Consider the following 12,228-nt stretch of genomic DNA (forward strand, 5'->3'; position numbering starts at 1 on the left):
GGGATGGCAGCATATGTGTTTGATAAGGATTAAATATCTGGCCTCTAAATCCACAAAGGGCAGACTGTGACATGCCTCTCCCTTGCTGAACAGTAGTTCATGCAAATAGTCACACTGCCTGGCACAAGGTAACCAGCAAGTCCCTCTGCCAGAGACTTCTGTGATAACATAATGAATGTCTGTATATGATTAGTACGTTAAAGGGAAAATTCAGACCCCCATGAAGCATATGATAAACCAATATTTCTTTTTGTGTCAAATGTGGAACATATGACATCTTGCATTTAAGTGTGTCACAACAGATAGCTGTCACCAGGACTTAGTATTTTAAACCCTTCGCTATAACATTTTTGAAGGTCTTGGCTCATTCTTTAATGGTGAATAGACCTCAGTGCCTCCATATCCTCTCTACACATGCTGTGCAGTTTTAGCACAAATTCAAACCAGCTTTACGTTGAACTGCCTGGTTTTTACAAGAATCATAGATGCACTTTTCATGGTGAAGCCTCCTTAAATCACTCACAACTGAACACACAACTATTTTAACCTTCATACAGCGATGCCCTGGCCTCTCCCCCCACCTCTGTGGACTCCAGCTGACAAACCTCCTTGTCATTAATATGTGGGACCATGTCTGCTTCGGGAGGTCAAAGGAAAAGTTTTAAAGCCTAGGTGTTTAAAATGATACTCGTAATGAAAAGGTTAATACATTATATATAATTTTTGTGCTTATAATTAGTACATCTGCTTAACGTTAGAACCTTTATTTTTAGGTATAGATGTAAAATAATTACACCTAATTGGAACTTTTCAAATATTCAGCTTAGTATGCACAAAGGAATCGGTTTTATAAAGCCCTAATAATCTCTTAGAGATGTTGAAGAGTATGAAGTTCTAGCAGAGTAAAACACTTAAGCTGTTGTCTTATTTTTAAGCACATACTTTATCTGTGTAAAAATTACTGGTAGTAAGGATGCACTTTTTCCTAAATAAAAAAGAAGGTAGTACAAACACATACTTATGAAAAAAATTTTATGATGTGATTAACATTAGCCTTACTGAAGTCAGTGGAAGCTGTCTATGTACTTAAGGGCTGTTTTTCTTTTTTTGATTACTTTTCTTTGTATCTACTCCTAAACTTATTTTGAGTCATTCTTAGTTTAGGAAGCAAAACATTAAACATTGTGAAATAAGTTGTCAGAGATGTTATTGTTAAAGTAAATCAGATTAAACTGAATTAAAATAATTACATAAATAAATTTTAAAACTAATATACCCTCATAAAACATACCAGGATATATTTTAAGTTTTCAGTATTTTCATTAGTTTTTTCCTTAGAATACTTATGCCATTGTTTTGGCTTTGGACATGGCTAGTTTTCCTGATACTAAATTGTTACTTTAAGTTTGGATTAAAAAAGAAAACAAAAATCTTCCAAAATACTTAATGTGAGAAATATGTGTCTATGGCTTGGAGAGCAAGCTAGCTGGAAAGAGTTTGCTTTAGATCAATGATAAAACAAGATAATTACTTGGTGCCTTGATAATTAAAACCAGACCTCACTGCAGGAGTCACTGGAGAATATGATAACTTTGTAGAAATATATGTAAATATCTCTCTGAACAAAAAGGAAAAGGTATGGTTTAATCTTTAAAGAAATTAAAATATGTTATTAAAAAATTCTTAGCAAATGCTTCTGCTATCTTCTTCTCCTAATCAAGAATTATGTCTTTAAATGGCATGGCAGCATCTGCATTTGATAAAAATCAAATAAAATATTTCCGTAGAAACAGATGGCACTGTTTTTAATTCTTTGTGGCCAGTTCAGGTATTATGAGAATGAATTATGATGTAAGTGAGCTTTGCATGTAAAGTACCTTCTGAGAAAAATTTTGAATAAAGGTACATTTTGTGTTAACTGTTTCATCTAGACCAGTTCCTCTAATCTGCTAAAACATAAATATCAAATGCCTTCTGTTTTGTGGTTACTTGATAATAAAGTCAGGATTTCCTGTCTTTTCCTGCTTAGTTGCTGAGGTGCCTTAGTTATTTTAGGGGTTAAAAGCTGTAGCCACTGATGCGTATATATTAGGCTGTATTCATAGAAGACGGCTTGTAGCCTGACTCAAGCTATTACAGTCTAACAACAGTGACCAATAGAAAGAGAAGAAGATCCAAGAAAGCTGAGGTAAGCCCAAATTCTGAAGCAATGTCAAATTAGAAACAATAGCTAATAAGGTGTGTATGGTAATACATCTGGGAATACTAGAATGTACTTCAAGTTTTATATGCTATTAATTCTTAAGAGGACAGGAAGCAAACACAGTGGTTAGCAGCCAAAGGCTGTGGATTTACAGTGATTTCTAACTGGCTTCAGATAGCTCCAGGAACTTGACTAACAAGGTAAATTACTTTATATTTCTTTTTAAGAATGTTACGAAGATTATGAATATTTACACACTAATAAGGTACAATTTAATTGTGTAAGTTACAGATGTTATTATTTAGAAATATTTTATTTGTCCTTTTTGGAATGCTTCCAGATAGTAGTTTCTGAGCCTGGAAGAACAAGTACTGCACTTGTTATCGCTAACAACAACGTTGAAAACTGTTAAATGACTACATATCATATGCAGCAGATTAACTAAGTTATTAACCTTACTGGTGCATTAACCCTATGAGAGAATTTACTTTTTATTTAAATACTATGTTTTGCCAAAACTAACCTCCTAATTTTGACCAGAAATTTCAGCTGTCTCTTGCCTCTGCATTGCAAAATGCTTGCTAATCTTCATCAGAAAGTAAACTAACAGTTTGTGAAGCACTGCTTTTGTGCAACACAGATATTTCCTCTTGTAGTAATTATCATTGATGATTTTGTTCAACCTTTAATGGGGGAAGAGGCTAAATAAAGTAAATAATTAAGTAGGCAAACCAGATAGAAGATGCATGAGTGTATATGATATAATTTGGTTAAGACTTTTTGTGTCATATAGATCAGGCATTTGTTTTGGCTGTTTGCTTTAGAGAAGGAAATTCATAACTTTGGGTATGAGAGAGTGAATGAGGGAGGGGAATGGATTACTCAAACATATTCCCTCCAAGCTTTTTAAGAACATGCCCAACAAACAGCTGTTAAAACACTCTTTGATCTTTCACTTTTCTGTGATGAGAAAAGACCCTGGAAAATCTGATCCAGATGCCATTATAATTTAAGAGAGAGGAAAAACAGAAAAGAGGATATGGATAATTTTAAAAGGAGGAACACTGAGTACAATAGTATTAGTATCATTATGGCATCAATACCTTTAATGAAGATGGTACATTATATAAAGTAGTTTATAGCTCTATACAGGAAAACTTAAACAAATTTGTAAGAAGAACTGATTTAATGTCAGAAAAATGATCTGTGTTTTCAGGTTCTTTGAAATTACACTTGCATGAATATCAGTTAAGCTGGTAGCCAATGTGGAGTCTAAACTGAATCAGGAAAATGTTCTTCAACATGTAGCACTGAATTGTTTATACATCTTACTACTGTTCATTTTTTCCTTCATATGCCATAGATAATACCACAGAGGACAGAATTTGGCTGTTTATAAAGAAAATACTATTTTTCTATGTAACACTGCTTTGTTAATCTAGTATGATGTTAGAGAGTTCTGTTGAGAGACAGCTAATTGTTTTTCTCCCCTTCCAAGGCAAACAATGACTCTAAAAGTCTGTACAAGCCTTTTACTCTTATTCTTGGTCAATTCTGTGTGGACTCGAACTGTGAGACAAGTTTATGATGAGCTGGATCCTGAGCATTGGTCTCACTACACTTCTGAGTGTCCACGAGAGTGCTTTTGTCCTCCTAGTTTCCCCAATGCATTATACTGTGATAACAAAGGACTTAAAGAAATACCTGCAATCCCAGCAAGAATTTGGTACCTCTATCTTCAAAATAATCAAATTGAAACAGTTTCAGAGAAACCTTTCGTGAACGCCACTCATCTGAGGTGGATAAATCTGAACAAGAATAAGATCACCAACAGTGGAATTGAGAGTGGTGTGCTGAGCAAGCTGAAAAGGCTGCTTTATTTATTCCTTGAAGATAACGAATTGGAAGAAGTGCCTGCTCCATTACCAGTGGGCCTGGAACAGCTAAGACTGGCTAGAAACAAAATCTCCAGAATCCCAGAAGGAGTCTTCAGCAACTTGGAAAACCTTACTATGTTAGACCTGCACCAGAACAGTTTGTTGGACAGCGCTCTTCAAAGTGACACCTTCCAAGGACTCAACAATCTTATGCAGCTCAACATAGCAAAAAATTCACTCAAGAAAATGCCTTTAAGTATTCCAGCTAACACACTGCAGCTGTTTTTGGACAACAATTCAATTGAAGTGATACCAGAAAACTATTTCAGTGCAATACCCAAAGTGACTTTCCTTAGGCTGAACTACAATAAATTATCTGATGATGGTATTCCCCCAAATGGGTTTAATGTTTCATCTATTCTAGATCTACAGCTGTCTCACAACCAGCTCACTAAAATTCCACCAATCAATGCTCATCTTGAGCATCTTCACCTTGATCACAACAGAATCAAAAGTAAGTGTGTATTGTCAGTGCGGGATTCTACCAAGATATAATTATTTTAAAATGTCTACTTAAATATAAAACCTGTTCTCTGAAATAAAGAGATTAAAAATGTGATGTAGATTATAGGGAGATGAGCAAGAGGACCTCCCACAGGCCAGTTTTCAAGTCATGTCTAAAATATGACAACCAAATATATGCATGGAAGTAATACCACATGTGAAAAATGTTCATATACATACAGAAAAAACACTTTACAAGCAGTTCAGAAATATGAGTGGATTAAGAAGAATTTGTGCATTCACATTTCACTACATACACACCAGTAACCATTTTGTGGGAACAAATTAAGTTTCCCACAGAAAGGCTAGGAATAAATAAGAAACAATGATAAAAAAGTGGGCACAAGAGTATTGCTGCCTTCTCAGTTCTTCTGAGTATCTCTCTGCCCACCTAAATTAAGTAGTAGGAGCTTAAAGTGAGGGACCCTTAAAACAAAATAAAATGTTGGCTGTAGTCAACACAATCTATTTCAAATGTAACTAATTAGAATGTGGATGTTGAATATTTTAGGCTCAAATAGCCTCCCCATCTTTTGTTTATTGTGCACAAAATGCAGATACTTGAATTTAGTCTTAATGAAAAATCTTTTAACTGACTTTACAGAAGCTTTGTCCTACTAAAGTTTATCTCCTTAAACGTCTTTTAACATTTTCCACTTTTATAAATAAAACAAGGTATTGTACCCAAGGCAATAGAAGCCTGTTGTCATGTCATCTAGCACTGCTTCCAGATTCACCCAGGTACATCAGGGATGTGGTGCTTCGGCACACTGGTAAAGTATCTGCTCAGTAAATCCTACAGGCCCCAAATCCTTTGTTTCATGCCAAAAACCAAACTCAGAGTGATGACTTTCTATTTTTCATTGCACAGATGGTAACTAAGTCTTTATATTTGTCTTCCTGTCATGGTGATTTAATTGAATAAATGGTTGTTTACTCCTGTTTTGAGTCACTCTAGTTCACAAATATGCTAAAAATAATGGTTTGGCTTCTATATGAAATAAGGACATATCAAAGGAAGATGCCTATTAATAATTTAGGTTAATTCACTGCATTTGCAAAACAAATGTATGAAACCTTATAAAGAAAAATCTATTTTGTACAACTGGCACATATTTAAGTGGCCTGTGAGAAGTCTAACAGTTAATATGATTAGGGCTTATGACATATGTTGTTACTGAACATATTTCCCCCTGGTTACAAAGGGTTTTATTTTAATTGCTTCAATACAGGGCCTCAGGTGCAGGCTTTATCTCCTGTCAATTTAAGTGGACTGTAAATTTAAATCAGTGGAATGTAACCTGTCCAGTTTAAGAAGTGTTTTGTGTCTAGAGAGTATTTAAAGAGATGCCAAATTATCTTCCTTTCCTAAATAAGTTCAAAAAAGGTTAAAACCATGAAAATCAACCTGTGTAGCATGTGCAAACTCAAGTTCCATTTTCCAATGACACATGAGTACGCATAAGCCTAAATCACAATAGTTTTCCAAAAGCCTTATATTCCTTAATGCCTTTACCACTTTTCAAAGTTTATTATTAATTTAAGAGCAACAAGGCTTTTAATAAATAAATTTTTAAAAATGTTCTTAGTAACTACATATTAAATAGTCAAAAAAATATTAACAACCTCAATGTGAGGCCTTAAATGAAATGCAAGTATTATGTAAGGCACATTCTACCATACAGCATAATTGTCAAGTGGTAAGGGATAACAACATAGTCTTCATGAGACGGTGCCCTAATAGGCGATATCAAAAAGGGTCTTTAGGTTTGCAAACAAGGAATGCAATTCTATCAGGCAGGAGTAATAAGATGTGGCATTAATTATGCAGACTGTTTTTGTCTTCTTAAACCCAGGAAGTTGGTGATCAGTCATTATTTTAAGATAAATAAGCTAAAAGATTTGAAATAAAAGTAACTGTAAAAGCCTAGATATTGGTTTCTCCACAAAAGAGTCCTCCTGAAAGTTTACTTTTACATGTACACTACAAGCCCCTTCTATGATATTAATTCTCAGATACCCCAGCACACCTGTCAATTGCTGCTTTATTTTCTCTTGGTTGTTCATAGTTGCACTGCTGGCACTGTAAGAGCTCAAAATTTCATGTAAATACTATTTGCTTACTTTTAATTGTATATTATTGTATAACATCAGTTCTTCATATAAGTCCAAGGCCTTATTTCTTCAGAGACCATTTATGAAGTTATAAGGCAATATCCTGAAGTCCAGTGAAGTTGAAGATAGCCTCATCATTGGTCTCAGTGAAACCAGGATTTCACCTGTGGTCCCTTCCTCAAGGAACTCAATGCACAGAGTGAAAAAAAAAAAAGAAGTGCTTGAAAGTTGGAAGCAAAATCAACTTAAAATCAAAATGAATTATGGCTACAGCAGATATACACCACACTTGTTCCATAGCATTTTAAAACATGTTTACATATTTACTGATAAGGTACACATGTGAGGCTATGAGGAGATGTCAAATGATGGAAAAGGGAGTGTTAGAGGAAGCAAAAAGAGGAGAAAGCATGAAACAATGATGTACCAAGTGAGCAAGGGTAAATAGGTGGTATCACAGTGCTATCAAAGGAGTGATAAAAGGGGGTGAACAGTAAGTTCCCCTAGATGAACACCAGGAGACTGGGATAGCTTCTCTAAGATAATATTATTCCATGTGAAGAGAAACAGAGAAGTCCTTGGGCCAAGTAGTTATGACAGTCTATCAGAATCCATTATAGGATATTTGGAAAGAAACATTTGAAGTTACACATCCTGACATATTGTCAGACCCCTGCACTATATCTGTTACTGGCTTGTTTGCTGAAAGAGCCCAGAAAGGTACGGAATTCCAAGCTGATGCATGACTGCTGCAGTTAAGTATTATGCGAAAATGAGAGGAGTCCAACTATTCAAGTTGGACACTGAGTACAGCTAGGAGTTACAAGAATAGAGGTACCCTCACACTCATATATGTCAGAACACATTTATCTTCTAGATCGAACTTACTTTCTGAATGTTTCTAAATCATGAGTTTTATTGGAAAAGAAGCAGGATTTTCTGCAGTTCTTCAGTAGACATACAGTATTAGCCATTAATGAGAACCTCTTCTGCAATTTTCCCCTACAGCAGCTCCAGGGTCTCATTTTTAAATATTACACCACTTAACAATACTGTTGAAAACAGGTGGAATTCATCTTGTTCGAATTAGCTATCCTAGATTTTTGTATCTAATTTGGGTTAGTCATGCAGGCCACATACTCAATTAATGGAAAGAGATACAAAATTGCAGAGGGAAAATCATCCCATCTTAAGAAGCTGTGAATCGCTTTTTGGCACTGTTCATCTTTCTCCACAGTTTATAAACAGAGTCTAGATGGTTTACTTAGACTGATATTTACACTCTACATAGATCAGTTTAGGTAGGGTGAATTGTACCCCTGTAGATAGATTGCCCCGTGGCTCCCGCTTAAGCAAAATTCAGCAATATACCCATGAACAGGATTGCAAGACAAGGGGAGAGAGGTTTTTACTCCTGTGATGGTTTGGGTAGGATTTACTCATCATGGGAAGAGAATAGTAAAAAAACCAAACCAGTTCATACCACACATCATCAGGAAATAACTTTGTAGGTGGCCTGTGGTTAGATAAATGCTGCCTCACCTTAAGGTTGAAGTAATGAACCCATTGAAAACTAGTGCAGTGGGATAGTTTCTATGTCAGAGAACAGATATTTAGAACACACTTGAAGCTGTCATGCCTCCTAAGGACAGTGGTGCTGACCTGAAAAGGCAGATATTTTCTGCTACATAGTGTTGATTCACTTGTAAATCTTTTAATAACTGCTTTCATAATGAAACCTCACTCTCAAGCTTCCTGCTTCATAGTTTCACACATAAAAGTAAGTTAAAGTACATTGTAGCTTGTTTCTTCCAAGAATATCAAATGCTTTACAAACATTAAATGAATTTTACAACATAGGCAAATACATTTTAATGTAATGGATATAATAAAAGTTTTAGGCCTTGGCCAACTGGATATATTTATCCAGTTTCCATGACAAAGATAAAGTCTATTTTCAAGATGTTGCAAACATCTGGCCAATTTTTCAAAATAGGGTGGGTTTTTTTCTTTTGGGAATTTTTTTTTTTTTCCCCATCATAACATTTTAACAATTTTGGGGATTGTAATTAAAAGATGTGTTCATATTCTGACAGCTATATGTAAGGGGAGAAATATTTTGGTAGAAAGCTTTTCTTTTCCTATTTCTGGGCTGCTAAAAAACCTGTACTCAAAAAAAAAAATCTGTTAGACACACATACTCCATTCAACCACTTTTTGCAGGTGGTCTGGGGTCAACAAGATCCTCAGGCAGTCATGCCAATCACTAAATTCCATAATTTGGTCAAAGGAATTTGACATCTTTGTTAAACATCACTTCAGTGTTTTCTAGAATAAGGCCATTTTGAGGCTGAAATAGGGCAGCAGCAGCCTCAATATTCAACAATTGAAGACAAAATATAAAAAATATTTTAGCCAAGTGACAGGGCAGAGGTAGATTAAGGGAGTCAATATAAAGAACCTAATCTATTCAGTTATGAAAATGGGTAATGATTTAGGCCATATTTTCAACTTTTATCTTAATTGAAAGAAGATATGTCTGATTTATAAGGAATTTTATGGACTTGCTAGCTTTCAGATTAGGAAGAAAAATATTCCATTGCACAAATTATATTCTTGCAATTAAAACTTACTGTAATGAAGAATTTGAGAGCAGGAAAATACAGACGTTAAAAGTTACAGACACTATACTAAAAGCTCATCTGATTCAATACTGTTATCATTTTGAATACAAGATCTTCATTAGGGAATATTACCTAAAATTAGTGTACTGTCATTGCAGTAAGATGTTTAAAATCCCTCAGCATTAACTTTGTTCTGCTCTCAGAGAGCTATTTCTCAATGAATACTTACCCAGTAGTTATCTAAATTAGTTTCCTCTCTGTCCAAGGTAAAATTATGCATGTAGTGGCCTTTTTTAATAATTTCATCACATTAAATATGTGATTTACTTATCTAGGTTGTATTATGTTAAGATGCTTTTTTGCTTGATCAAAAAAGAATTGTTAATTCAGTATTTTCCAACTCTGAGAAGAACAAGTGTCTCCGATACAAATATCAGTAGAAGCCGGTTTTATTTGTTTTCTGAATGAATTCTATTTTCATGAACCTTTCCCATGGAAATCATCTCACATGTTGATCTGCATTTTCAGGTGTCAACGGTACTCAGATATGCCCAGTCTCAATTGCCATAGCAGAAGACTATGGTTTTTATGGCAATATCCCTCGCCTCAGATACCTTCGCCTGGATGGAAATGAAATTCAACCTCCAATCCCATTGGACATCATGATATGTTTCCGACTACTTCAAGCGGTTGTCATATAAAGATATTACAGTGTCACTCTTGTGCTGTAAGAGTGATAAGATACAAGTTTTGCTGGAATGAAACTTGTTCTAACTCATAAATCAAGAAACAACAGCTTTATTTTGACTTTAGATTTTTCTTTGCTTGCATCTTCTCTACGGCTGAAAAGATTCTTCTTATTTCAAAAGAGATTTTGGATGAACATGAAACATGTGCTTAATACTTTACCTAAGAAGTCCTAATGCAAATATATTGAAAATCATCTGTGTAAGATCCCGAATATTTCAAAGCAAATTCTTTTCTACTCCATCTTTTTTGTCAAATGTTACAATGTCTATCCTGTTAACATCATTGCTACATACAAATTATATTTCATTGTTTCATTATATAGTAACTAACACAATGAATTTGGGTGCACTTGGCTAAATATATATGCTAGAAAAATCATGAATTGTATGACTACTAGTTATCAGAACTGCCAACTGTCTTTTTTAAGATAGTAACTAATGGTGAACAACCACTTAACATGTAAATAGCTCATAAATAGCTGTCATCCTTTGAAGACTGATACTTTAAGGCATGAAGTATATGAAGCTCAGAGTTCAAAGCAACATCCTGAATACATATTGTTGTATGGATTCATTCAGCATATGATTTCAGAATTGGAATACACTGATCCAACCCAAATCTAGGGACAAGAGGACGTGAGATGAAATCTTGGTCTATCAAAATGCCAATTTTCTGTTGTTTCATTATTCAGTATTCCATTTCTAGTTTTGACACCTTTTCTTTCTGTAGCTTTGGGATAGTCATCAAATATTTGGTTTATTTTAGTTTCTATGGAGATAAAAACAAAACCGGTAATGATTACATATTTCACAGACGAAGTACGTCACAAAAAACTGGAATGGCTAGTTAATATAATGGTGATAAAGAAAAAATTAAGAACTTAAGAGATACATCCCCTCCCAGATATTTACCAAAGTAGCTAAATATTTGCAAAGGAATTGTATGAATTTAAGCAAGTACAATCAATTCAGAGCAGTATTTAGCTGTCTGCTCACTCATAGACATGAACATAACACTGGAATTTAGAGAAGTCCAGGTATTTAGAATACAGAACATTCACAATTCACTAACAAGGGAGATATCAGTGGGCATCTTTTTAGGAAATCTATTTTGTTTTGCTTTGTTTTCTATTTTATAAGACAATATTGGGATTTCAATACACAACTTGAGTATTAGAGTCAACTATTCACTGGGAGAGTATGATATTTTTACTTCTGATAGCCAGCACAACAGACTATCCATCAATCATATTATTTTAGTCTTCTTGTATTTGTAGATAGAAGCAATTAGTTGCTCTGATAGCTTGCATCTATTTCTAACATGTTAAGACTGGCCTCAGTAACCAGCATTTAAAGACTATGCATGTGGTATAATTTTTTCTTTAAAGACAAAGGATTTTCTTAAAAGTAGATTTTTAAAAGGGTTGAGAACTGCAATTTCTAACATTCAAATGCTTTTTATTTGAAAATCAGGCCTTATGCTGCTCCAGTGCACTTGTGGAATCCAGCATAGAAACCCAGCATATAAATAACCTATTCAGAAATCCTATCACAAAAACATTTATTCTTGCATTTCTTTTTATGTGATTGATGAGAACCTCCTTCCCTTCTAGCAAAATATTTTTTGTACCTTTGTGTCCACCCTATATGAAAAAATATAGATTTTAAAAGTCTCTACAATATGTATGCATGTTTACATATGCTCTTTACTCAATAATAGCATAATAATTTATTTTTTTGAAAAAAAAAAGTGACATCACTACTAATTAAATTATAACAATAATTATGTACTTGTACTTGGAAATTAATTTCTACTTTAAACAAAGAACAAATAGACATATTCCAAAGTGAATATTCACAGGCTTATCTGCATATTTAATAGCATTATTTAAAGTTCTAACTGATTGTACAGCAAAGTGTCTTAAAGTTCCAGCCAAAAATTATGACCCTTTTAGGCACTATAAACCACAAAAGACTAAACCTTCCCCAAAGAGGTATCAAGCTTATATATGAGAAGGGATGACATGCAAAATCTTATAGGGACACTGGAGCATCAAGGTACTAATTTTTCTCAGTTGGGTCATTATGTGATGAAA

At 34.3% G+C, this 12,228-nt stretch overlaps 1 protein-coding gene across 1 annotated transcript; it reads left to right on the forward strand.

Annotated features, from left to right (window-relative positions):
* The first annotated feature begins 2,126 nt into the window (after window positions 1-2,126).
* On the forward strand, window positions 2,127-11,958 carry KERA (keratocan). The gene is made up of 3 exons (XM_042793430.1): window positions 2,127-2,188; window positions 3,702-4,594; window positions 9,912-11,958. Exons 2-3 carry the CDS (start codon window positions 3,709-3,711, stop codon window positions 10,082-10,084), a joined length of 1,059 nt encoding a protein of 352 aa, XP_042649364.1. The 5' UTR covers window positions 2,127-2,188; window positions 3,702-3,708; the 3' UTR covers window positions 10,085-11,958.
* Window positions 11,959-12,228: the final 270 nt, after the last annotated feature.

The sequence above is a fragment of the Tyto alba genome, unplaced genomic scaffold, assembly GCF_018691265.1.
Source record: "Tyto alba isolate M040663 unplaced genomic scaffold, T.alba_DEE_v4.0 Super-Scaffold_2, whole genome shotgun sequence".
Classification (NCBI taxonomy): domain Eukaryota; kingdom Metazoa; phylum Chordata; class Aves; order Strigiformes; family Tytonidae; genus Tyto; species Tyto alba.